The sequence below is a fragment of the Aotus nancymaae genome, unplaced genomic scaffold (genome assembly GCF_030222135.1).
Source record: "Aotus nancymaae isolate 86718 unplaced genomic scaffold, 86718_ANA_hifiasm-v0.15.2.pri h1tg000010l, whole genome shotgun sequence".
NCBI classification, from domain to species: Eukaryota; Metazoa; Chordata; class Mammalia; order Primates; family Aotidae; genus Aotus; species Aotus nancymaae.
In genome coordinates this window covers 11,890,430-11,916,913 of record NW_026988421.1, presented here as the reverse complement: position 1 = coordinate 11,916,913, position 26,484 = coordinate 11,890,430, and the positions used below count along the sequence as shown (strand labels likewise).

The 26,484-nt window shown below is 47.2% G+C and overlaps 2 protein-coding genes and 1 long non-coding RNA gene across 3 annotated transcripts in view; 1 reads left to right on the top strand and 2 right to left on the bottom strand.

Moving 5' to 3' along the window:
* Positions 1 to 9,421, bottom strand: part of LOC135273933 (uncharacterized) — a 231,532-nt gene extending 222,111 nt beyond the window's left edge. The window contains exons 1-2 of the long non-coding RNA XR_010341690.1: positions 9,198 to 9,421; positions 5,740 to 5,816 (exon numbers count right to left, since the gene is read on the bottom strand). This is a non-coding gene — a long non-coding RNA (uncharacterized LOC135273933). The remainder of the gene's footprint in view (positions 1 to 5,739; positions 5,817 to 9,197) is intronic.
* Positions 9,422 to 9,563: 142 nt separating this feature from the next.
* NANOS1 (nanos C2HC-type zinc finger 1) lies at positions 9,564 to 11,374 on the top strand. Its single transcript, XM_021676927.2, has one exon. It carries the CDS (start codon positions 9,652 to 9,654, stop codon positions 10,522 to 10,524), a length of 873 nt encoding a protein of 290 aa, XP_021532602.2. The 5' UTR covers positions 9,564 to 9,651; the 3' UTR covers positions 10,525 to 11,374.
* A 3,416-nt stretch (positions 11,375 to 14,790) lies between these two features.
* EIF3A (eukaryotic translation initiation factor 3 subunit A) overlaps positions 14,791 to 26,484 on the bottom strand; it is a 52,729-nt gene continuing 41,035 nt past the window's right edge. The window contains exons 18-22 of the mRNA XM_012448055.3: positions 24,585 to 24,673; positions 22,650 to 23,338; positions 18,871 to 19,072; positions 17,279 to 17,469; positions 14,791 to 16,001 (exon numbers count right to left, since the gene is read on the bottom strand). Of these exons, the coding sequence (XP_012303478.1) occupies positions 15,772 to 16,001; positions 17,279 to 17,469; positions 18,871 to 19,072; positions 22,650 to 23,338; positions 24,585 to 24,673 (1,401 nt within the window). The 3' untranslated portion in view covers positions 14,791 to 15,771. The remainder of the gene's footprint in view (positions 16,002 to 17,278; positions 17,470 to 18,870; positions 19,073 to 22,649; positions 23,339 to 24,584; positions 24,674 to 26,484) is intronic.

The following is a 26,484-nucleotide window of genomic DNA, read 5'->3' as shown; positions in this document are numbered from 1 at the left end:
CCCATAGGTTATAAAATATTAAAGTTAGTATCTTTCCCCTCTCCTTGAACAATGTAAGGATTTTAGAGCACTTCACTCCAGTCTCTCACTCCTGATGCTTGTTCTATTATTGCTAGGTATTTTTGTTGTACTTGGCTCTTTGTTTTAACCACAAATTAAATAACATCATTAGGTTGGTGCAAAAGTAATTGTGGTTTTGGCCATTAAAAAGGATTGGAGTCGCAATTACTTTTGCACCAACCTAATATTTTAAGTATGTTGAGAGTCTCCCGCACAAGTACGCCTTTCTTTGCTCACTAATCAATCCTCTTTGCAACTCAGACCCTTCCTCTGCAATCACTTTCCATCTGCCTGAGGGTCCCCCTCCAACAAACACACACACTTTGTGTAGGGCTCCCTCACCTCACAGCTTCCCCTGTACAGTGTCAGGCTCTTCCTGAGAGGAAACCTGACATCCCCAGCCCAGCTGCACTCTGGCTATACCAAGGTCTTGGGATCCATGGCACATGCTAGTGTGTGGGCGGGGTGCCCTTTCCAGGGAGATCACAGCCCTCTGTACTTTCCCCGTGGTAAGCTGAATAATTTCTACAACCTGTGGATCTGTTACCTGACATGGCCAAGGAGAACAGAGGCTCCAGGTGGAATTAAGGTTGCTAATTAAATGATGTTAGAATAGGAGCCAGGTGCAGTGGCTCACGCCTGTAATCCCAGCACTTTGGGAGGCCAAGGCAGGTGGATCACTTGAGGCCAAGAGTTTGAGACCAGCCTGGCCAGCATGGCAAAACTGTGTCTCTACTAAAAATACAAAAATTAGCTGGGTGTGGTGACACACGCCTGTAATCCCAGCTACTTGGGAGACTGAGGCAGGAGAATCACTTGAAGCTGAGAGGCAGATGTTGCAGTGAGCCAAGATCGCACAACTGCACTCCAGCCTGGACAAGAGTGAGACTGTTTCAGGAAAAGAAAAATGATATTAGAATTGGGAGATCATTCTGCATTATCCAAGTGAACCCAGTGGGACCACCAGGGTCCTGGAAGGTGGAGGAGGGAGGCGGGAGAAAATGGAGAACTGCATCGTGGGAAGAACTCAGCTACCTGCTGCCCCTGGCTTTTGAGAAGAGAGGGACCGCAAGCCACAGGAATGCAGGCAGCCTCCAGACATTGGGAAAGGCAAGGAAACAGGTTCCCCCAAGAGCCTCCAAAGGAATTCAGCCCAATGAGACCCACTGCAGACTTCTGACCTCCAGAGAGCTGTGTGTGTTGTTTTCAGCCACTACATGGGTGGTCATTTGTTACAACTGCCACAGGAAGTGAACCTGCCCCCACCAAGTGTCATCCCCTGTTTGTCTGTCTGCCCAATCCGAGTATAATAAGCTCGATGAGGTCAGAAGTATGTCAGTCTTATTTACCACTTATCTCCAGACCTTGATGGTAAATAAATTAACTTTAGAGATGGAAAGGGCCAAGAAATCACTTAGGCCAACCCAATTATTTTAAACTGAAATTTAAAACTAAGATCCAGAGAAGGGAAATGACTTTGCTTGAGGCTACTTGATTCATGCAGAGCTTGGATCCTCCAGCAGCTCCCTGGGGCCCGCCTGCCTTCTGGTCACTAAGCCATAGAAGCCGAGGACAGACACAGCTGTGGAGAGGAAGCTCCAAGCACAAGAAATCCCTGGAGAAGACAGCTAGGAGAGGATCAGTGCAAATCAGACAAGACCAGAATAAGGTGGTTAAAATGACTTGAGCAATCTTTAAAATGTTAGTCCCGGCCAGGTGCAGTGGCTCACATCTATAATCCCAGCACTTAGGGAGGCCAAAGCCTCCTGGATGGCTTGAGTCCAGGAGTTCGAGACCAACCTGAGCAACATGGCAAAAACCCATCTCTATTAAAAATACAAAAATTAGCCGGGCGAGGTGGCACACACCTGTAGTCCCAGCTACTCAGGAGGCAGAGACAGAAGAATCACTTGAACCCAGGAAGCAGAGGTTGCAGTGAGCCAAACTCATGCCACTGCACTCCAGCCTGGGCGACAGAGCAAGGCTCTGTCTCAAAAATAAAATTAAGTTAAATGTTAGTCCTAAGGGAGCAGCTCATCCACCAGTAACAACCATGGCAGAACTGTGCCCAGCACCTGATCAGCTCAAGTCAGGAGACTCTCCACCTGAAGCCTCAGAATGGGGAAACCAGCTAATGTCAAATTTGAGGCCCACTTTCAAGAAGCTTAGCATTTCACACCTTGGCCAGAGCCAAATCTTTGGACTTTGAGCAAATTAGGAAAAGACACTTCTTCCACAAGGTATCTTTTTCTATCTGTCAGTAAAGCGTCATAATATACTGATTTTGTTAGAAGATACTTTCTTTGGGGTCTGCCAGAAAACGATCACAGATTCCCTATGTCTATGAAGTAAAGGTGCCCCCTTAGATGGGACGCTGTTGTGCAGTACACAACCTGCAGAACCATACACAGCACTCCCTGCTTGGCAGTCTGGTCCTATCCCTTCCACTGCCCTCATCTCTCCGCTTCCCCTCCCTCTGCCTAGAGCCCTCAGACCCATTGAAGAACAATCTCAATCTTAACAGCTTACCATTTTATGTATAACTCTCTCCTCTCAGCTTTTTACTCCCCTCCCCCTGAAGACAGCAGGGATTGGCGATGGGTGAGAGAAGGCTGATGGCCCCATTTAGGGAAGCTTGGGAGGAGGCAGGGAGGCCAGACGTAGTGAATTCCAAATGAATGAGTATCCACCGGCCAGGAGCTGATGAAGGAGGAATGAGGGTTAACAGTGCGGGCCTGAAGAAATGCCACCCACCAGCTAGCTGTGAGCTGCTGGGCAGGCTTTTAGCCTCCCAAAACCTCATTTTTCCTTTTGTGAAATGCTTATCATTGTAGGCCTGCTGGGAGGATTTCAGAAATGATATGAGTGAACGCTTAGTGCGCGGTGAGGGCTCAGCACCTGTGAGCTACTGTTACTGCTATTATCAGCATCATCAGCCCAGGGACATCTGCCCTTCCGCCTGTCAGCCTCCAGGCAGCTCCTGCTTTAAACAAAATTGGGACACTCCAGATTTCTAAGAGAAAACCACATGGCAGGGAGGAGGGCGAGCGCTGCAGAGAGAAAGGATTACTCACTTTACCAAAGTACCCACTACTGGATAAATAGAAACACCCAGACTGCTTTTAAATGGCGTTGGTTTTGTTCAAGGGACATTGCTGACATGGACTGGAATGTGTCCTCTGCTGCCCCTGCCACTGTCTGTTGCTGGCCAGCCTCCCCAACATCTGGACCCCAGAAGCCCCAAGAATGACCGGGTGCAACCAAGGAGGCACAAACCCAGCTTCGGGGAGAGAAACATGGGTGCAAACCTCAGCCCTGCTGCTTCTGAGCTTCTCAGCCTTGGGCTCCATTCGGAGCCTTGCCCCGTCTCCAACAGGAGGTCACCGGAGTACCTGCCTTGCGGGGCAGGGTGTGGGGTGGGGGCACGTGGGATGGGGCAAGTGAAGCACCTGGTGCTGATGGTGTTGGGATTATTACCAGCTGAGAGACTTTAGCCCAAGGCAGGGGGTGTGAGACGACACCACAGGCACCTGTTTTCCATTCTCCCCATGGCCTCCCAGCCCTGTCCACACACACAGGATTCTGACATGGTCGTCACCTCCACCTGCCCAGAATATGGTAGCCTGTGTTTTCGACAGGATAACCAAATGCATTTTTTCATATTATTATTACATGTCTCATTTAGAACAGGGGTATCAAAGCTTTTGGCTTCCCTGAGCCACACAGGAAGAAGAATTGTCTTGGACCACATATAAAATACACTAACACTAATGATAGCTGAAGAGCTTAAAAAAAAAAAAGGTCTGTACATAATCTCATAATGTTTTAAGAAAGTTTACAAATTCATGTTTGGCCGCATTCAAAGCTGTCCTGGACCACAGGCTGGACAAGCTTGATCAAGAATGAAGTCAACTGGCCGGGCGCGGTGGCTCAAGCCTGTAATCCCAGCACTTTGGGAGGCCGAGGTGGGTGGATCACGAGGTCAAGAGATCGAGACCATCCTGGTCGACATGGTGAAACCCCGTCTCTACTAATACAAAAAAAAAAAAAAAAATTAGCTGGGCACGGTGGCGCGTGCCTGTAATCCCAGCTACTCAGGAGGCTGAGGCAGGAGAATTGCCTGAACCCGGGAGGCGGAGGTTGCGGTGAGCCGAGATCGCGCCATTGCACTCCAGCCTGGGTATCAAGAGCGAAACTCCGTCTCAAAAAAAAAAAAAAAAAAAAAAAGAATGAAGTCAACTGAAAGTATAAAAGGATACCTGGGCCGGGCGCCATGGCTCACGACTGTAATCCCAGCACTTTGGGAGGCTGAGGCAGGTGGATCACCTGAGGTCAGGAGTTCAAGACCAACCTGGCCAACATGGTGAAACCCTGTCTCTACTAAAAATACAAAAGTTAGCTGGGTGTGGTGGTGCATGCCTGTAATCCCAGTCACTCGGGAGGCTGAGGCACCAGAATCGCTTGAACCTGGGAGCTGAAGGTTGCAGTGAGCCGAGGTCACGCCACTGCACTCCAGCCTGGGTGACAGAGCGAGACACTGCCTCCAATAAATAAATACATACATATATACTTAAAGTGGCTGAAACAATAAAGATATTTATTATCTCGTGTAACAAGTCACCAAATCATCAACAAAAATATCACCAAGGTTTGTTTTCTGTTTTAACTTTTCCGGTAAGCCATCACCTCATGCCAGCTTTGTGTCCTTAAGCCTTGTCACCTCAGCTCTACAGCCTGAGCTGAAGAAGATGAGGGTCCTGGTTCTCAATTTCTTTCCCCTTTTTAAATAAGGGCACAAGCCCCTTCCCAGAATCCTCCCAGAAGACAGCAGACGTCCGCTGAGACCTCCAGGGCCAGAATTGGTCACCAGCCCTCCTCTTACCCAGCGGTGACCAGGGGAAATGGGATGTTTCTGCGTGGTTTAAACCTGTCACAGTTAAGCCCTGAGGCTGAGGGAGGGAATCAAAGTAAGTCAGCAAGGAGGGGAAGCGGCTGCCATTTTACTTGACGAGAGCCCTTCACTGACCAGAAGGAGCCGGGGCCCAGAGAGGTTAAGTCGCTTGTCCACAGCTACACGTGACTTTGCACCAGGACCAGGGTGCAACCACAGCCCCAGGGCTCAGTAAGCTCTCCCCACCTCACCATATGGCTTCCCCACAATAGCAGACTCCAAACCCAAGCCCCCCAAGGGCAGGAGCCCCATCCCAGGACCCTCTGAGCTTGACAGAGCCCTAATGTGGACAAAGTCAGCCAGAAGAGAGCCCCTCATGCGCAAATGCGCCTCACCCGCCTCCGGGCCCACGGCTGAGGGAGCCAAAGCGCTTTCTGTCCCTGGCAAAGGCCTGGCAGGGGGTCAGCAGGAACCCAGAGCCTGACGAACAGCATCTCTGCAGCCACCTGGACCCTGGCCAAGCTGCCTCATTCCCCAGGCCTGACCTCATGTTTCTGAAGAGCCTCAGGAGTCTGAGGTCTGTGTGCTGCCTCACAGGGTTCAGTTCTGCTGCCAGCAAAGGAAATGGCCAGGCTGGGGGCCATACGGAGAGGTGGGAGCACAGAACCCACCGCCCAGCCCTGCCCTGCCAGAGCCCTTGGCGAATACCAGGCAGGCCCCACTCCAGGAGAAACCAAACAGCACCCTCTAACTTCTGAGGTGTGGCCCATGCCCACCTGCCTTCCCGCCTCTGCCGGATACCCGAGGGTGTACCTTGAAGAAACTTTCACAGACTGGCTGTTTTTGTCTGTTTCATTTCAGACTCCTGCAAAGTGAGCAAAAAGCAGTCAGACTTCATCAGAGGTGCTAAGAACATCTCTGGAGTCAGTCCCAGCACCTCAAAGAGCTGGAGAGCTCACAGCCAGGCTGAGGCCTGTTGCTGGGTGACAAAAGTCACTGTTTATTTAACCCAGAGCTGGGCTGGGTGCCCACACTGGCCTTTCTATGGTCACTGACAGCAAAGGCTCCCAGAGTACCAAGGCCCAGCATGTGCTCCAGGACCAAAGCCTTAACGCACTTGACCTCCACTTCCTGACTTCCCTTCTGGGTCAAATGTCTACTTACCTGGTATGGCAGTCAAGGGGAGCAGCCTGGGGAAATAGCACGTGGCAGACCCCAAGCCACATTCACTCTTCCACTTCCTCCTGGGGCATCTCTGTCCCATCTCCACTTCCCACACACCCAGGCTGCAGGTCCCAGCTAAGGTGTTTGTTCCTATTCATATTCCCTTAAAAGCTTTTATTCTCCCCGTACAACCACAAGGGCTGAAAACCATGTGAGGAGGGAAGAAGGCCTCCGCTTCTGTGCCATCATCTCTGTGGCCTGACCAAGAGGAGTCAGACACAGCAGCTGGCAGTTTTAAACTTTCCCTGCCGAAGTTATTCTCAGAACTGCGGCTCCCCATCTTCAGAGCTTGAAAAGTCTGAATACCTTGAAAGTATGCAGGCTGGAGGGCTGTGTGAACCCAGTGGAATTTTCCATTCATAGAATAATAATCTTCATATCACTCTGAGGGCTGGCGTTCTCACGGTAAGGGCTCCGAGTTCAGGGTCAGTAAACCTACCAGGCTTCTGCAGGAGCCCTGCGGCACGGAGGCTCTTTTATTTATTTTTGGTGGAGAGGGGGAGGAAATAAAGGAATGACTTTCTACCTTGCATGCCAACACAAACTTGGAAAAGGAGCTGGGTTGGCAAGTGCTGAATATTGCTGCCTGGTTTCATGACTTACATCAACCATTAGGGACTAAGAGGAAGAGGCTGAAACATGGATCTTTAACCCCTAACCCAGAGAGGCGGCCAAAACAGGCCTCATTTCACTGCTTCGAGTCCTTTCCCGCACCTGCCAGCCAGAGCCCTGGATTGCTCTTTGAGGGCAAGGCCACATCGCCCCATCTCACTGTTCTGCCTTAGAGTTCTGCTGAGACATGCACAGACTCATTATCTGAGATACCTTCCCAGTCTGTGGTGTGATGGGAAGGCCACCAGCTAGGATTAACAGGACCTAAGCCTTAGTTCTGTCATATCATCACTGTGGCCTTAAGGAAGTCCTACTCAGCCAGGTGCAGTGGCTCACACCTGTAATCCCAGCAATTTGGGAGGCTGAACTGGGAGAATCACCTGAGCTCAGGAGTTCAAAACCAGCCTGGTCAATATGGCAAAACCCCATCTCTACTAAAAATACAAAAATTAGCTAGGCATGGTGGCACATGCCTGTAGTCCCAGCTACTCAGGAGGAGGCTGAGGCAGGAGAATCATGTGAACCGGGAGTCGGAGGTTGCAGTGAGCTGAGATCATGCCATTGCACTCCAGCTTGGGCGACAGGGTGAGACTCTGTCTCATTAAAAAAAAAAAAAAAAAAAGTCCTACTCTCTAGGCCTCATTTTCTTCATCTGTAAGGACTGGACTTCAGGTTGGGTACAGTGGCTCACATTAGTAATCCCAGCACTTTGGGAGGCCAAGGCAGGAGGCCAGGAGTTCAAGACCAGACTGGGCAACATAGTGAGTCCGTCTATTAAAAAAAAAAAAAAAGGCAAGAAAAGATCTAACAGAATAATCCCAAAGATCCCTTCCCATGCTGACATTCTGATTCCCTCACTCATTCATTCTAATATTAACCAATGCCAGCACCAGGTTCTGGGCATCACCTGCTGGGCCATTCTAAACGTGCTGAGCACAGCCAAGACATGTGACTGTGGCCTCAGGCCTAGTGAGGGCTCACTGTTTCCACAGCCACTGCATGGTCCAGAACGAGGAAGGAAACCCCCACCCGCCCCATGCAGCCCACCCTACCACAGCCCACCTACCAAGGAAGGCATTTTCCTGATTCCAGTTCCAGGTTTCATCCTAGAAGAGCCCTCAACATCTAAAGCCTTTCCTACTTTCAATTTTTTAAAAAGCTGGAAAGGGTAAGACCACCTGTCATCTTCCTAATCAAAACTCATCTTCTGGCTCTTATTCTCCATGGCTTTTACACAACATGTTTTATTCATTTGAAAGTGTTTAATTATAATGTTGAGGCCAGGTGTGGTGGCTCATGTCTGTAATCCCAGCACTTTGGGAGACCAAGGCAGGAAGATCGCTTGAGGCCAGGTGTTCAAGACCAGCCTAGGCAACACAGTGAGACCCTGTCTCAAAAAAAAAAAAAAAGACAAGAAAAAAGAAAGAGAGGCCGGGCGCGGTGGCTCACGCCTGTAATCCCAGCACTTTGGGAGGCCGAGGCGGGTGGATCACGAGGTCAAGAGATCGAGACCATCCTGGTCAACATGGTGAAACCCCGTCTCTACTAAAAATACAAAAAATTAGCTAGGCATGGTGGCGTGTGCCTGTAATCCCAGCTACTCAGGAGGCTGAGGTAGGAGAACTGCCTGAACCCAGGAGGCGGAGGTTGCGGTGAGCCGAGATCGCGCCATTGCACTCCAGCCTGGGTAACAAGAGCGAAACTCCGTCTCAAAAAAAAAAAAAGAAAGAAAGAAAAAAGAAAAAAGGAAGGAGACAAAATATAACATTGAATACATGTTTTTTCAAACTGCACATACAACCTACATTTTTACCCAGGCCTCTGGGGCAAGGGGGTATATACACACACACACACACAGCAATCACTGTCCTAGGCTCTCCAGCCATGAGATTTTCTGGCCCAGCCCCAACCCCGACCTAAGTCACCGTGTTGAGGCGACCCATTAGCTGAGGTACCTGAGCACCTGTTGGGAGGAAGGCTGCTGGGAAAAGTCCTGCGTCCCTCCGCTCTTACCGCGCAGGAACCACAGCCTCCCCGAACCTTAGGGTTTGTGTGGATTTCGCACACGGGAAAGCGCTCCAACGCGCGGTGCAAACGGAAGCCACTGGCTGGTTGGGCGGGCTGTGATGGGAAAGCTGCATCGCTCCATCGCGTCCAGCTTTTCTTGCTGATGTTGGTGAGAAGGGGGTGGACAGCGGGGATTCTCAGGATGGGGGTTTGGGGCCAATAAAGGCTGGGAGGTGGGGGCGTGAACCTGTGGCCACCCTGACCCCGTCCTCGGTGGGCCTCACTACCAGGCCAAGGAGACCCAGGCCTGGTCACTTGCTCCAAGCCCAGGCCTGGCGCTCAGACGAAGCGGGCCCCGGCAGCCGCCCCTCCCCGGCCCTCCTCTCCCCTACTTTCTCTGCACCTCCCAGGGGCGCGAAGAGCACGCCCCCTTCCCGGGCCCCACCAATCAGCATCCGGAGCGGCGCCCGAGGCGCCGGTTCTATAGTTGGCAACCAATGAGCGCCGCGGCCCGAGGCGGCGCCTCGCCCGCCCCCTCCCGGAATGAAGGCCGCCCGGCAGCTGGCGAGGCTGGCGCAGCGCGCGGGGCGCGGGAGTCGCGCGGGCCGGAGCGGAGCGCGCTCACAGCCCGCCCGCCTCCGCTCCGCCTCCGTCCGGGGCGCGGGCGAGGTGGCCGGGGCGGGGGAGCGCAGGGGGCAGGGCCGCGGCGGCGAGGCCGGGGGGCGGGGAGGAGCGGGCCGGATAAAAGGCGGCGCGGCGGCCCCACCCCGCGGCAGGCCGGCGGGCAGGCTCTGCGTGTCCCTTCCGTCCGGCCCGCGCCGGCGGCGGGGAGGCGGCGCGCGGCCCGCAGCCCGCCCATGGAGGCTTTCCCCTGGGCGCCCCACTCGCCCCGCCGCGGCCGCGCCCCCCCGCCCATGGCGCTCGTGCCCAGCGCCCGCTACGTGAGCGCCCCGGGCCCGGCGCACCCGCAGCCCTTCAGCTCCTGGAACGACTACCTGGGGCTCGCCACCCTCATCACCAAGGCGGTGGACGGCGAGCCGCGCTTCGGCTGCGCCCGCGGTGGGAACGGCGGCGGCTCCCCGCCCTCCTCCTCCTACTCGTCCTGCTGCTCCCCACACGGGGGAGCCGGGCCCGGGGCGCTGGGGCCAGCACTGGGGCCGCCCGACTACGACGAAGACGACGACGACGACGACAGCGACGAGCCAGGGTCCCGGGGCCGCTACCTGGGGGGCGCGCTGGAGCTGCGCGCACTGGAGCTGTGCACGGGCCCCACCGAGGCCGGGCTGCTGGAGGAGCGCTTCGCCGAGCTGAGCCCGTTCGCGGGTCGCGCTGCCGCCGTGCTGCTGGGCTGTGCGCCCGCCGCCACCACTGCCACCACCGGCGAGGCGACGCCGCGCGAAGAGCGGGCCCCGGCGTGGGCGGCAGAGCCCCGGCTGCACACGGCCTCCGGGGCGGGAGCCTCCCGGCTGCTGAAGCCCGAGCTGCAGGTGTGCGTGTTCTGCCGGAACAACAAGGAGGCGATGGCGCTGTACACCACCCACATCCTCAAGGGCCCCGACGGGCGAGTGCTGTGCCCTGTGCTGCGCCGCTACACGTGTCCCCTGTGCGGCGCCAGCGGCGACAACGCGCACACCATCAAATACTGCCCCCTCTCCAAAGTGCCACCGCCGCCCGCCCGCCCGCCGCCCCGCAGCGCCAGGGACTGCCCGCCCGGCAAGAAGCTGCGCTGAGGACCCTGGCTCTCGGCTCCCCAGGGTCGCCGCTGCCGCCCCTCGCACCACTCGGTCTGCGCAGCATCTCGCCCCTGCCGTGGGGAGGCGTGCGGCTCAGCGGTCGGCTCGACTTGGGACGTCGTCCTGGTTTTTCAAAAGCAGCGACCGTGTGGAGTACTTTCGTGCCGAGCGGTTGGGACTAGACGCTGAAATCCCCGTTTGTCTTCAGTTTCTAGTTTGCACATCCAGAACGGCGAAGGCTGGGTGTGTATTCCACTAACTGAAATATGGCAACATAGAGGCGCTGTTTATTTACTGTATACGTCGACCTATTTTAGATGCGCGTCAGTATGAAATTGTCTCAATCTAATCTTGGATATTTCATTTTATGAATGGAGGCACTTTACTAGGTCTAGAATATTTTTTTAAAAGCCTCTGAACTGAGCTTAAAACTGGCGATTTTATGAAATGTCGGCAAAATGACTATTTTATTGTTTGGAGCGAGTAATACTCTTAGTTGTCCTTAAAAATCAGTTACTCTAATTCCATGTGAAGCAAGCCCCTGGTAGCATCACCCTTATGAGAAGTGAAGGTTTTGTAAACTTTTCCATTATTAATTTGGGCGGGTATTCCCTCCTTGTGGCTTCTATCTGTCCTAGCTGGAGGTGTAAGATGCACAGTCTGTAGCAGGTAGAATACAGCTCCTTATCCTTTTATGTACCAGATCTTTTATTACTGAACTAGCAACTAGCCTTTTCCACCTTTAAAAGTTGTGCCAAGTCATAATCATATTGTGTATAACTTGGAAATGGTGCTGTTTAAAAAACTTGTGTATTTATACAGTAACAGTATGAATTCATTAATCTCACCTGTAACTTTCCTACTTCGACTTTACGCACTCCCAGTTCTTGAAAAACGTTTATATTACGATCAAAGGGAGGAAGGCAAGACAGCAGTATTAATTCACCCTGGATTGCTGAGTTTCAGGGTTCCTAAATGGAGGAAAGCCCATTCCAGCTGTTGCCTCTCAAATAGAAGATGGATCTCTAGCTCTGACCTGTTCGTGTATCAACTCGTATTCAAGAAGGTTCGACCGTGGGCTGCGTCTGACCTTAAGAATACAGGCAGTGCTCAAACTAGAATAAGCACTAATTAAAGCAATTGTTGGGGGTCCTTCATGTTACCATTCCTACTGAAAGACCCACATCCATTTCCGGAACCCCACCAGTTACCCATAAACAAGACTAAACCTGATCCTTAGGCAAAAGTTCCTAACCCCGACTTTACCCTCCCACCCTTACCTTTAAATCCACCATGCTGAATGCCACACTGTGGAATGCAGCCAGTGTGGCTGCCAATCAAGACAGATGTAGAAGGCAAAAATAAGTGAATTAAGATGAACTCATCTGAAATGCATCACTATCTGAAGATACCAGCATGAGATTTAGTGTACGTGTATTAGGCTCCCAGCAGGAGGATTTAGCTAGACAATTAGACTGCTTTCACATTCCACAGTTAACTTCCTCCACAGCAAATTGGCTTAATCAGGAACCTTCATTTGAAGGTGTGTTTAGAGGGTGGGGCAAATACTGGATAGCTGTCTTTTCGGTCAAAGGTGCGAATCAAGAACCCCGGGGCGGGTAGGGGAAAAGCAGTTTCTTAGCCAGGAAAGAAAAAATCCAACCGTGCTAGTCTTCCCAGACTAGAGAACTGCAGATCTGATTGGGCCTGAATTAAGTAGCTTAATGAAACTGTGTAATCGTCTTTTTGCTAGAAAATATACCAATTTAAGTGAGCTTCACTTTCTGGGTGAAGTTTCTAAGGTCAACACGAATCCTCTTACCTCTCCCACTGCTCCGGTTCTGCCTTTTCAAAGGAGCACTATAAACAGATCAGTACATTACTCTAGCCCAAAAGGGCTAGCCAGGTGGCAAGATCAACTAAGCTACTTTGCGTTTTTAAGAGTCAAATTATAGACGGTCTGAGGCTTTGACATAGCCTCAATATATGGGAGTCACTGTGACGAGATGTGCCTAATGTTAATCTCACATTCTGACACCATTACTATTTTACCAGAACATGTTGAGCTGGAGTTTCCCGAGAGCAGGAGAGTATTAGAAAAGGTTAACAGAAGACCCTCTGTTAACTAGTCAGGCAGCCACTATTCATCTATTTTTAAAGTACCCCATTTTCAGACCAGGCATGGTAGCTCACGCCTGTAATTCCAGCACTTTGGGAAGCTGAGGCAGGCGGATCACCTGAGGTCAGGAGTTTGAGGCCAATGTGGGGAAACCCCGTCTCTACTGAAAATACAAAAATTAGCTAGACGTGGTGGCAGGTGCCTGTAATCCCAGCTACTTGGGAGGCTGAGACAGGAGAATTGCTTGAACCCAGGAAGTGGAGGTTGCAGTGAGCCCAAATTGCACCACTGCACTCCAGCCTGGGCAACAGAGTGAGACTGTCTCAAAAAAAAGTACCCCATTTTCAGCCTCTGTGCAAATATGCCTAGGTTTTCCAGCTGACAATACTGGAAGTTAAAACACAGAATATTACTATAGTTAATTTTCTAGGGTTCTTCTTATGAAAAGTACATGTAAACACATTCATTTAAAAATCCTTGGAACTCAATGTGAAACTTTAAACATTTTGCAAAATTACATTTAGAGAAACCTAATATCTCAAAGTTTAAGAAATATGCAAAGTAATTATGACAATAAGAACATGCTGCATGCTTGGCTAAGTAGCAAAATACAGGGAATACTCAAAAGGGCTTCTCCAACTATAGAGGCACAGATTGTCTTAACCTGTTCTTTTCTGTACAAACTCAAATTTCTAGTGGCTTTTATTTGTATTTTAATTTTCCAACAAAGTCTTTTTTGGAAGTTGCAGAATTATTAGCTTTGATGAGAACAACTTTTGTCATAGATTTGATTTATTAAACTAAAATTATACATATTAAAATTATATCACAAATATATATGCTTCCAGACAAAGAAAAGTTTGTTAGTCCTGATTTTCTAATCGTAGCCACTCAAGAACAGTCCTCTGACAGTACCCCATATATTTCAGTTAGACTTATAAAAGTATAAATCAATCTATGGTCAGTGTCTTTGGTTAAAAAAAAACACACACAGGTAGTTCTTGACATAAAAACGTCCCATCCCATACATTATAGATGCCAACCACCTCCTGGTAGCCACTATGGACAACTAATGAGATGCAGAGTCTTTTTTGGACCGATGATGTCTCGGCCATTGGATCCATCTGTATTAACAGCAACGTTACTCAATGAAAACTGCAGAAGCCACTGGGAACATGGAAGACCACCTCGCAGATCGGTGAGTAGGCCAGTTGTTCAGCTTTCCTTTAACACCTGTTGGTAAATACTAGGGAGTAGACAGGGTTGTACAGCCTGGAAACCAAGAGTAGGATTGCAAAGTAACAGCATCGGACTCTTCTGCCCTCCTCTTGCACTTGGGTTCTGAGTCCCAGGACAAAGAACTTGGGAAAACAGTACAGGAAACTGAGCAGAAAGGATGGGTTTGCTGACTAGCCTTGAAAACAAACACTGAGGTAGGCAGCTGTAACTCATCTGAAAAAATCTGATTAAATAATTGGGGCTTACCTGTGATGTCACATGTACAGATCTACTCTCCAGGAAGCAAACTCTTAGCAGGTTACTTCCCCACTTATAATCACTGATCTGAAATTCTCTTGTTATGAAAGAAAAGTCCTTCTCCCCACAAAAGACCTTTTAAGACTTCTACTTATTTGAAGTACCAGATAGTAAAAAAGGTGTTTAAAATGATTTCTGTAATTGATAACATCAAACAGAAAAGGCTGCATCTGGTTAAGTAAAAAAGCATTAATACTCCCTCTTCTGGCCCTACAGCTGTACCAATAGGAATTCTCACCACTACTCAATAACAGAAATAGTAAGTGCCTACAGCCATGATGAATTTGTAACATTTTCTCAAATTAACTGATTTTTCTAATTTCAGGTGAAAACCCAAAGTGGTACTTCAAACACACACATGCACACACAAACTCAAGAGGACAGCCTTACAAGGAAACTAAGGAATTCCTGCATTAACAAAGGAAGACATTTTAGGGGAGAAAGCCTAGCCACATAGGCTTTGTTATATTTAGGTTCATTTTCGTTGATACTAAACACAGACATTTAATGGCACTGATAAAAATTCAAGTAAGAAACTCAACTGAATATGCAAACTTCCCATTATAAACAAAATACTAACTATAACCACAAATCAACACTAAAACAAATTCTGTAAGTATTTTATTTATCACTGAAGAAAAAACACAGCAGCAAGTTCTGTGTTGGCTTCAATGAGACCAAAGAGTTAATCTTTAACATAGCTACTACACTCCAAAATTGAAGTCAACACAGTCATTACTACAAATTACTTGTTGAAAGAATCTATCTTGAAGAGAAAGAAAATTAGGAAAGAGAATTTAAACGATTCCTCCAAACCATACATTTATAAATATTGTCATATTTAAAATGCTTGAAAGGCATGAATTCTCCATTAATGGAAAAGCAGTCTGCTATTGGCAACAGAAAAAAAAACTTAGCGACAGATTACCAAATGCTTTAAAATTTAAAAGCTGTACTGTTTGGATTCGCACTTGGGCAGTATTCTTGTCATTACAATAGTAACTGCAAATTGCTTTATACTCACCTTCTCTCAAGTAAAATCTAAAGAAAACCACACTGTATCCAATGTTTGTAATGTTTACTTAAAGTGAATCTAAAAACTTTCCAAATTTAGTTTGTGATAAATACCTCAAAATACCTAAAAGAGGTACATTTCAACCACTTGAAAAGGTGTGAAAATTGTTTCAGATTCTAAAGGGTCTTCAAATATGTTTTAACAGAATCTTACTTCATTCCAAATAATATATTTCAAAATAAAATTTAAAAAAAAATCTATACCAAGATAAAGGTGTTACTCAATACCTGAAGGTTCACATTTTAAATTTATTTTTTAGATTTCTTGTCAACAAATGATTGATGAAATAATGCAACACCCCTAAATTCCAGAAAATGGCATGGTTTTTCCAACTTCCTGTGGATATGGTGCATGATCAATCTATTATATAGGATTAATACAAGTTCATGCTTTTTGTGTTATTGTGAAACAACATTAAAGAATCCAATTTAGATTGGTTGAAGCACAAGTATAATAATCCTTGAATGTGATCAAACCTATTTAAGACACCAGTTTAAATCCATTATCTTGAGACTTAACGTCGTACTGTGGTCCATCCATCTTCATCAGTCTCATTTTTAGTACGACGAAGAGATTCCCTATCTTTCTCAGCTCTCCATGAGGCCTTCTCTTTTTCACCTTCTCTTTCCCGGTCTCGGTCTCTTTCTCGGTCTCTTGAAAGAGCTGGGGGAGGAACTCGACGAGGAGGGTCCCGCTCTTCGGCCCGGTCATCCTTCCTGTCATCAGCACGTCTCCAAGAACTTACTAAAAAGTTTAATTAAAAAAAAAAAAAAAAAAACTAAGTACTATATTCTATTGGCTCAAATTAACAAGCAGAAAGAATGCCTAAAATTACTCAAAATTCCTAAAGATTAACAATACAAAATCATAATTAAAGCTCTTATGATTTCTGACAAAATCTTATATTTTTTGAGATGTAGTTTCACTCTTGTTGCCCAGGCTGGAGTGCAATGGGGAGATCTCAGCTCACCGCAACCTCTGCCTCCCTGGTTTAAGCAATTCTCCTGCCTTAGCCTCCAGAATAGCTGGGATTACAGGCATGTACCACCACACTTGGCTCATTTTTCTATTTTTAGTAGATATGGGGTTTCTCCATGTTGGTCAGGCTGGTCTCTAACTCCCGACCTCAAGTGATCCACCCACCTCAACCTCCCAAAGTGCTGGGATTACAGGCGTTAGCCACTGCACCCAGCCTTTGACAAAATCTTTTAACATACAGATGTACAGATAAAACTCAAAATTTGAAAACCAGCAGAAGCCACTGGCCTGGGAAGGACTACAATTGGTGTAAACCCATAAGACAAGGTAGCAAAAATCTGGCCAAATAAAAATTTTAAGGGCCAGGCGCGGTGGCTCACGCCTGTAATCCCAGCACTTTGGGAGGCCGAGGTGGGCGGATCACCTGAGGTTTGGAGTTCGAGACCAGCCTGACCAATATGGTGAAACTCTGTCTCTAAAAAATAAAAAAATTTTAAAACTGAAAGGATTTTTGGCTCATGAAGAATTTTAACAGCAAATTAGCCACACAAAATATAGAAGTTTTTAAAGTTATGGCTATGACAGAAAAATTATCTCAAAACAGGATGTCAAGACATAACAAAATAATTTCTTAAAAACCAACAGAAGAATGAGTATTTTAAAAATGAAAAATACATGTATTTTTAAAAAGAATGAACTTCCAACTGTTAAAATTTAAGAGAAAAAATGTTTCTACTTTGGGCTTAATCTGCCAGGAAGTTACTTTTAAATAATACATTTTTTCATTTTTATTAAGTAAATTTTATCAATATTTATCGCCTGCTATCCAATTTAGTCTACTACTGTACCTTGAATTTAGAGATAAGTGCACTTCACAACATGACCACTGAGTAACTGTATGAGAATCATGAATTCCAAATGGAATAAACAACTCTCTTATTGTTGGCATTCATTCAAATTTGTGGTATAGTTAAATAATTCAAATTCCCCCCGACCCAGAAACAATGGTTCTCCAACACTTCAGTTGTATGTAACCTCTATACCTTCCTCACGTTCCGATCTGAGCGGAGGGCCTCTTCGGTCCCTGTCATCTCTTAGATCTCGTCTTTCTCTTAGATCACGCCGGTCATCTCTCTCCCGGCGACGGTCATCCCTATCTCTATCATCCCGGCGACTTGAGTCTCTCCAGCTTGAAGATTCCTCAGCTGGTCCTCTTCTCCAGCCACCTTCATCCCTGTAGCAATTTAAAATGACAAGTCAGGTTCTTCATACTGTTAGACCAAATGGATAATTATAAGTACATCCTGTCCAAGCTGGTGCTCAGAATTTACAAATATAACAAGGACAGTTTAAACTCATAACCTGACCTCACCTGATAGCTGGGACATGGTAGACAAAAGAGAACACCCAGATCTGTGCCATCTCACTCGGCAGCCACTACCCACATGTGGCTGCTTAAACGTATCTAACGTAAAATGGGGATATTTCCTCAGGAGCACCAACCATATAGTCTAAATGCTTAGCAGCCAAATGTGACTGGTGACTACCATACTGGCCAGTACACAGAACATTTTCTTCCTTACAGAAAATTGCCTTGAATACTGCTGGTCTGCAGTGTAAGGCCACTTTGGCAGAGGGAGCAAGCTAGAACTTCTACTACTAATAAAATCAAGGGGCTTTTGGTCTTTTAAGGGCAAGAAAACTGACTGCCCTAAACCACAAGGGGAAAAGCAATGGACTGGCAAAGACAGCGATACTGGTTCCATTACCCAACAGTCACACAGCCTATAGACAGCCACAAAGTTTGGGCCTCCACTTGCTAACTTTAAGAGGGAATGTTCGGGCCGGGCGCGGTGGCTCACGCCTGTAATCCCAGCACTTTGGGAGGCCGAGGCGGGTGGATCACGAGGTCAAGAGATCGAGACCATCCTGGTCAACATGGTGAAACTCCGTCTCTACTAAAAATACAAAAAATTAGCTGGGCACGGTGGCGCGTGCCTGTAATCCCAGCTACTCAGGAGGCTGAGGCAGGAGAATTGCCTGAACCCAGGAGGCGGAGGTTGCGGTGAGCCGAGATCGCGCCATTGCACTCCAGCCTGGGTAATGAGCAAAACTCTGCCTCAAAAAAAAAAAAAAAGAGGGAATGTTCAATTAGATAACCTCTAAAACATTTATAAAACCTTCATTATGATTCTAAGAGATGGGGGCAGGGGGAGGCTGGGGGATAATGAGGAACATCATTTCTCAAAAATAGGTTGGAACACACAGGCCAGTGTCTAAAACAATCCCAATTGCAGCTCTAAAAATAATATATTTTTTTTTTGAGACAGTTTCGCTCTTGTCGCCCAGGCTGGAGTACAATGGTGCGTTATCTGCTCACGGCAACCTCTGCTTTCTGGGTTCAAGTGATTCTCCAGCCTCAGCCTCCCGAGTACCTGGCATAACAGGTGCTCCACCACCACACCCAGCTAATTTTTGTATTTTTAATAGAGACGGGGTTTCACTATGTTGGCCAGGCTGCTCTCAAACTCCTGACCTCAGGTGATCCACCCTCCTCAGCCTCCCAAAGTGCTGGGATTACAGGCGTGAGCCGCTGCACCCGGCCCGTACAAATGATTTGATTAGAACATCGCACCGAGGTCTTCTGAAGCGATCCTCGCGATCCACATCTCTCTCTCTGTCCCTTTCTCTCTCAGGGTCCTTGTCATTCTCCTCTCGATCTTGATTATCTCTATCCCTTTCTTTTTCTCTGTCCCATTCACGTTCTTCAGATGGTCTTGATTCTCGAGGAGGACCCCAGCTCTCCTCTCTGGCTTTTTCTTTCTCTCTCCATCCACCTATGTGTTTTTTTTGAAAAAGCAAAATATTTTTAAATTTTTTTAAAAAAGACACAGATTGGCAATCATGATTCATCATTCTATAATTTAAGACAATGATTAAAAAAACAGTAAAGCTGTGTACATCACTGCATAGACATTATTAACAGTATATTCTGGGTGCGGCAGTTCATGCCTGTAATCCCAGCACTTTGGGAGGCCAAGGCAGGCAGATCACCTGAGGTCTGGAGTTCAAGACCAGCCTGACCAACATGGAGAAAGTCCATCTCTACTAAAAATACTTTAAAAATCAGCCAGGTGTGGTGGCGTATGCCTATAATCCCAGCTACCTGGCAGGCTGAGGCAGGAGAATCTCGTGAATCCGGGAGACAGAGGTTGCAGTGAGCTAACATTGCACCACTGCACTCCAGCCTAGGCAACAAGAGCAGAACTCTATCTCAAAAAAAAAAAAAAAAAAAACTCATATAAGAAAACTTAAAATCGGCCAGGCATGGTGGCTCACACCTGTAATCCCAGCACTTTGGGAGGCTGAGCCAGGTGAATCACTTAAGGCCAGGAATTCGAGATCAGCCTGGCCAACATGGTAAAACTCTGTCTCTACTAAAAATGCAACAATTAGCCAGGTGTGGTGGCACACCTACAGTCCCAGTTACTTGATTTGGGAGGCTGAGGCAGGAGAATCGCTTGAACCTGGGAGGCAGAAGTTGCAGTGAGCCAACATCGTACCACTGCACTCCAGCCTGAGCGACAGAGTGAGACTCTGTCTCAAAAAAACAGAAAGAAGAAAAAAAAAAAAAAAACCTTAAATGATCTGGGTTGAGCGTTCCATAAACGAAATCATCATTGAAAATTTCATAATTTTTCCTGTTGCATACAGATTTCAGCATAGTATCTGTTCTGATGTTAAACAGATCACTCATTTAAACAGAAAACTTCAAGAGTTTTCTCTGAATCCCAATTTTGTGGTATTTATTATACCTTGCAACATTTTCAAGGCCTTCATATCCGAAAAAGAATCTTTCTTTTTATATGCCCATGCTCCACCATTTACCAACCCACCATTATCTAGTCATTAATCATAGATAAATCTTTTAACCCTGTACAATTTCTCAAACTTATCCATCGAATATATGAATCTAGGAACATTTTATATAGATTATAGAGAGAGAGAAATTTGCTGGTGACTTCACTGTTTAAAATGGCTTCCAAGTGTAGTGCTAAAATGCTGTCTAGTGGCCAGGCGTGGTGGCTCACACCTGTAATCTCAGGAATTTGGGCGGTCGAGGAAGGTGGATCCCTCGAGCCCGGGAGTTCAAGACCAGCCTGGGCAACATGGCAAAACCACGTCTCTACAAAACTACAAAAATTAGCTCGGCTTGGTGGTATGTACCTATACTGTGTTACTCAGGAGGCTGATGTGGTAGGATCTCTTGAGCCCAGGAGGCAGAGGTTGAGGTGATCTGAGATCATGTCACTGCACTCCAGCCTGGGCGACAGGGCAAGACCCTGCCTCAAAAAAGAAAAAACAAATGCTATTTAGTGACTCCAAGCACAAGGTGGCTAAGATATGCCTTAAGGAGAAAATACAGGCATTAGATAAGCTTTGTTCATGAATGAGCTATAATGCTGTGGACCATGAATTCAATGTTAATAAATCAACATGTCAGAAATAAAGGGTCTTTAAACGCAAACATAAAAGACATTTTATGGACTGACTGGCTGACAATAATATCATGACTAGAGGCTCACGAGATCCTAACCTTCTATTTCCCCTATGAACAGGAGTTCAGTATTCATGGCAACTTTATAAAATATAATTAGCAAATTAATAAGAATCTGCTATATTGTTACCCAATTTAACATAAGGCAAAAGAAAAATTAAGTGGCTTACACAAGTTAACAGCTGAACAGTGGAATGAGGTGAGACTAGGAGAGACGAAGTAGGCAACAAAAACTAGGGAAAGCAATGAAGCAGCTCACTTAGATCCCGCTCTTGTTATTTCCCCTACCCACAAAATGAAAACTGAGAGTCAGAGAGCCAGCAAAAACCAGTCAGGGGTAAGGAAAATGATGCTGACCCAGGATCAAGTACAAGCAGTGGGAATGGAGAAGAGAGTGGATTTCAGGACCATCAAAAAGGCAGAACTGAACTAAATAAAGATTTAACTTTTACACAAAAGTACCTCAAAAATAAATAAATAAATAAAAGATTTAACATAAAGGATGAAACAAAGACAAAACAACTCCCAGATTCCTAGCTCAGACAGTTAGGTGGGCAGTGATGGCCCTGAAGAGAATCAGAGGGGTGAGTGGCCGTGAACAAATGCATGTGTGTGTGTTGGTGATGAATCCAGTTTTGGATAGGCTGTGCTTGACATTCAGTGAGACTACCAGGTGGAGATGTGCTGTATGCAGTAAGCAGCTGTCACCTGCATGCAGTACACAGAAATCACCTAGAGAAAACTGGCTGGGCACAGTGGCTCATGCCTGCAATCCCAGCAATTTGGGAAGGCAAGGCAGGTGGATCACTTGAGGCCAGGAGTTCGAGAGCAGCCTGGCCAACATGGCAAAACCCCGTCTCTATTAAAAATACAACAAAATTAGCCATGTGTGGTGGTGTGCACCTGTAGTCCCAGCTACTTGGGAGGCCGAGGCAGGAGAATCGCTTGAATCCAGGAGGTGGAGGTTGCAGTGAGCTGGGATTGCACCACTGCACTCCAGCCTGGGAAACAGAGCAAGACTCCGTCCTAAAAAAAAAAAAAGAAAAAGGAAAGAAAGATAATGGTAATGGTAATAGACGCATATCACAGACATGCATACAACTGCTCATGATTAATAAAGTGTGAAACAAGCAGGCCCAGAGCTAAGAAAGAACATGAGGCTGGGTGCAGTGCCTCACACCTGTAATCCCAGCACTTCACTTTGGGAGGGAGAGGCAGGAGTGAGCCCAAGAGTTTGAGACCAGCCTGGGGCAACATAGTGAAACCCAGTCTCTCCAAAAAAAAAAGCAGGGTGTGGTGGCATGCGCCTGTAGTCCTAGCTACTCAGGAGGCTGAGGTGGGAGGCTCCCTAGAGCCTGGAGGTCAAGGTTACAGTGAGCCATGATTGTGCCACTGCACTCCAGCCTGTGCAACAAAGCAAGACTCTGTCTCAAAAAAAGTAAAGTAAAATAAGTTCCTCCATGCATAATCTCATGGTTGGCAGAAACAAATATATCAAGTATATTTTGGTTTTAGTTATTTATTTTTAAAAGGAGGCTGGTTCTCAATAAAACCTGAAAAACAGACCAATACTGAAGGGATTGGTACAGGAAGAGCCTTCAAAGAAGTAGTCAACGAAGCAGAAGGAAAATAAAGAGCACGCCACTAAAGAAGAGAGAAGCATTGGGTTGTTGATCTGTTTTGGATGGTGGTATTCTGTAGGCAAATGTTTGACAGGTAAGTCCCTGTAATGATACTCAAGGAAAGATAAAAGAACAGTTTAACTGGAAAGTAACAATACAGCCCTGACATTTATCCATCTGAATTTCACTTTTACAGGTGAACACTTAAGCATATTCAAGAAAACAGAATTTTACCTGGCTTGACTAATGGTCTCCAAGGACCAGGTCTTGAGTCATCACCACGTCTGGAAAACCGATCATCATCAGCACGTCTTGAGAGCCGATCATCATCCATGTTTCTCCAAGGGCCCCTGTCATCATCTGCACCACGCCTGGGAACTCTATCATCATCGGCATTCCTCCAAGGTCCTCGATCATCATCCAACCCTCGCCTGAGACCCCGGTCATCATCCAACCCTCGCCTGGGACCCCGGTCATCATCAGCATTACGCCAGGATGATCGCTCATCCTCAGCACCTCCTCGCCTCGGCCCCCGGTCGTCATCCATCCCACGTCTCGGTCCTCTGTCCTCATCAGCTGTTCGCCAGCTTCCTCTGTCCTCATCCAGTCCTCGTCTAGGTGGTCTGTCATCATCCACATGACGCCAGCTTCCCCTGTCTTCATCAGCAATTCGTCTAGGAGGCCTGTCATCATCTGTGTTACGCCAGGAAGGCCGGTCATCGTCTGTCCCACGACGAGAGAATCGATCTTCATCAGGACCACGTCTAGGGCCTCTGTCATCATCCATGCCACGCCGGGGAACCCGGTCATCATCGGGTCTAAGAGAGGACTCTCTATCTTCATCATCCCCCAGACGCCGGGGCCGCTCTTCATCTCTTCTATGAGACCTGTCCTCCTCTCGCCCTTCTCCACGTCTCCACTCCCTACACAGCAACAAAAACAATTAAAAACATCTAAAATAAAAAACCGTATGATCCTTTCAGGATTTTATTTTCACATGCTTTTTTAAAGCTTCAGTATGGACCAAGTACAGTGGCTCATGCCTTTAATCCTAGCACTTTGGGAGGTGAAGGCAGGCAGATCACTTGAGGTCAGGAGTTCAAGACCACCCTGGCCAAAATGGCAAAACCCCATTTCTACTACAATTAAGACATGCAGCTTGGCACAGTGGCTCACACCTGTAATCCCAGCACTTTGGAAGGCCAAGGTGGCAGGATTGCTTGAGCCTAGGAGTTTGACACTATCCTGGGAAACATGGCAGAACCCTGTCACTACAACAAATACAAGACGTGGTGGCTCATGCCTGTAATCTCAGCACTTCAGGAGGCCAAGACGGGCAGATCACTTGAGTCAGGAGTTCAAGACCAGCCTGGCCAACATGGTGAAACCTCGTCTCTACTAAAAATGCAAAAATTAGCCGGGTATGGCAGTGCACATCTGTAATCCCAGCTACTTGGGAGCCATGAGAATTGCTTGAACCTAGGAGGCAGAGGCTGCAGTGAGCCAAGATCAGGCCACTGCACTCCAGCCTGGGTGACAGAGGGAGATTCTGTCTCAAATACAAAGAAACAAAAAAAAATTAACCAGGCATGGTGGAGCACACCTGTGGTCCCAGCTACTCAGGAGGCTGAGGCAGGATCACCTAAGCCCAGGGAAGTCGAGGCTATAGTGAGCAAAGATCACGCCACTGCACTCCAAAGTGAGACGCCATCTCAAAACAACAACAAAAAACAGGCCAAGCGCAGTGGCTCATGCCTGTAATTCCAGCAATTTGGGAGGCCGAGACAGGCAGATCACTTGAGGTCAAAACCAGCCTGGGCAACATGGCAAAACCCCATCTCTACTAAAAAATTCAAAAATATGCCAGGTGTGGTGGCACACACCTGTAATCCAGCTATTTAAGAGGCTGAGGCACAAGAATCACTTGAACCCAGGAGGCAGAGGTTGCAGTAAGCTCAGATCACGTGCCATTGCACCCCAGCCTGGGTGGCAGACCAAAAAAAAAAAAAACAAAAAACAAAAAAGGAACCCACACAAAATCAGACACGCAAACAATTCTTCATGGCTTTCTTCCCCCCTCCAATCCCCTGCCCCACAAAAATCAACCAAATTTTAAAACAAGATATTAACAGGAACTGGAGCAGCACTATTTTCCTCAACTCTACTTACTTCTCTGGTGGGCCTCTTCTCCATTCAGAATCTGCTTCAGGTCCTTTTCTCCAGGTGCCTTCTGAATCTCTATCTCCCCAACGAGAGTCCTCCATTGACAAAGTGAAAAAGAGGCATTATATTGGTAACAGTTTACTATTACAACTACTGATATTACCATTCAAATATTTTTTATACTCATATTAAATAATATGAAGCCCTTAAATAAGCAATTTTTTTTTTTTTTTTTGAGACAGAGTCCCGCTCTGTCGCCAGGCACCAGGCTGGAGTGCAGTGGCATCATCTCGGCTCACTGCAACCTCCGCCTCCTGGGTTCAAGCAATTCTCCTGCCTCAGCCTCCGTGGCACACCACCACACCCAGCTAATTTTTTTGTATTTTTAATAGAGAAGGGGTTTCACCATGTTGGCCAGAATGGTCTCAATCTCTTGACCTTGTGATTCGCCTGCCTCGGCCTCCCAAAGTGCTGGGATTACAGGCTTGAGCCACCGCGCCCAGCCCATAAGCAAGTTTTAAATTTTTATTTATTTATTTATCTTCTTATTATTTATTTATTTATTTTTGAAACAGAGTCTCGCCCTGTCGCACAAGCTGGAGTGCAATGGCGCGATCTTGGCTCGCTGCAACCTCGGCCTCCCAGGTTCAAGCAATTCTTCTGCCTCAGCCTCCTGAGTAGCTGGGATTACAGGCACATGCCACCAAGCCCGGCTAATTTTTGTCAGAATTTCACCATGTTAGTCAGGCTGGTCTCGAACTCCTTACCTCAGGTGATCTGCCTGCCTTGGCTTCCCAAAGTGTGGGGATTACAGGCGTAAGCCACCACGCCAGCTTATTTTTTAATCTGAGATCAGATTGACACTACAGTGAAACTGGCAGTCTCATATATTGTGAGTGGCCTTACAAACCGATTTAACACTGCCGGTAAGCAACCTGGCAACACACACCTCTACAGATGTAAAGAAAGTCAAGTGCCCTGAAATGGACATCACAGTGCTGTTTCAAAGAAAGGTGGAGACAATTTACTTAATGTCTCATGGGGGTGGTTAAATTGACAGCACTTCTCTATTCCAAGTATTTTGATGACATTAAGAACTGTGAAAAGTAAATCTGGTACAGCCTTTCCAGGGGACGATGCATATATGATTAAATCATAAATATCCTCTGATACAGTGTGACTGGTCTTACAAATGTAACCTAAAGCCATAATCAGACAAGTGAGAACTCTGGAAGATATTTTAAGAGATCTGATGATAGTGTGGGAAGATTAAAATAAGTATCTACAAAGCTGGCTGGGCACAGTAGCTCACGACTGTAATCCCAGCACTTTGGGAGGCTGGTGAGGGTGATCACTTGAGGGCATGAGTTTGAGACCAGCCTGGCCAACATGGTGAAACCCTGTCTCTACTAAAAATACAGAAGAATTAGCCGGACGTAGTGGCAGGCACCTATAATCCCAGCTATTTGGAAGGCTTGAACCTGGGCAGTGAAGGTTGCAGTTAGCTGACCTCACACCACTGCACTCCAGCCTGCACAAGAGAGCGAGACTCCATCTCAAAAAAGTAAAAAAATAAAAATCTACAAAGCTAAGAATAAGCTAATTCGTAAATAAGAGAACCTTTACTTGAATTTTTTGTTTATGTGAGGTAGAATCTCGCTCTGTTACCCAAGCTGGAGTGTAGTGACGTGATCTTAGCTAACTGCAGCCTCTGCCTTCCAGGTTCAAGAGATTCTTAAGCCTGAGCCGCCCAAAGAGCTTGGACTACAGGCGCCTGCCACCACGCTCAGATAATTTTTGTATTTTCAGTAGAGATGGGGTTTCAAAAAGTTGGCCAGGCTGGTTTCGAACTCCTGACCTCAACTGATCCACCTGCCTGGGTTTCCCAAAGTGCTGAGATTATAGG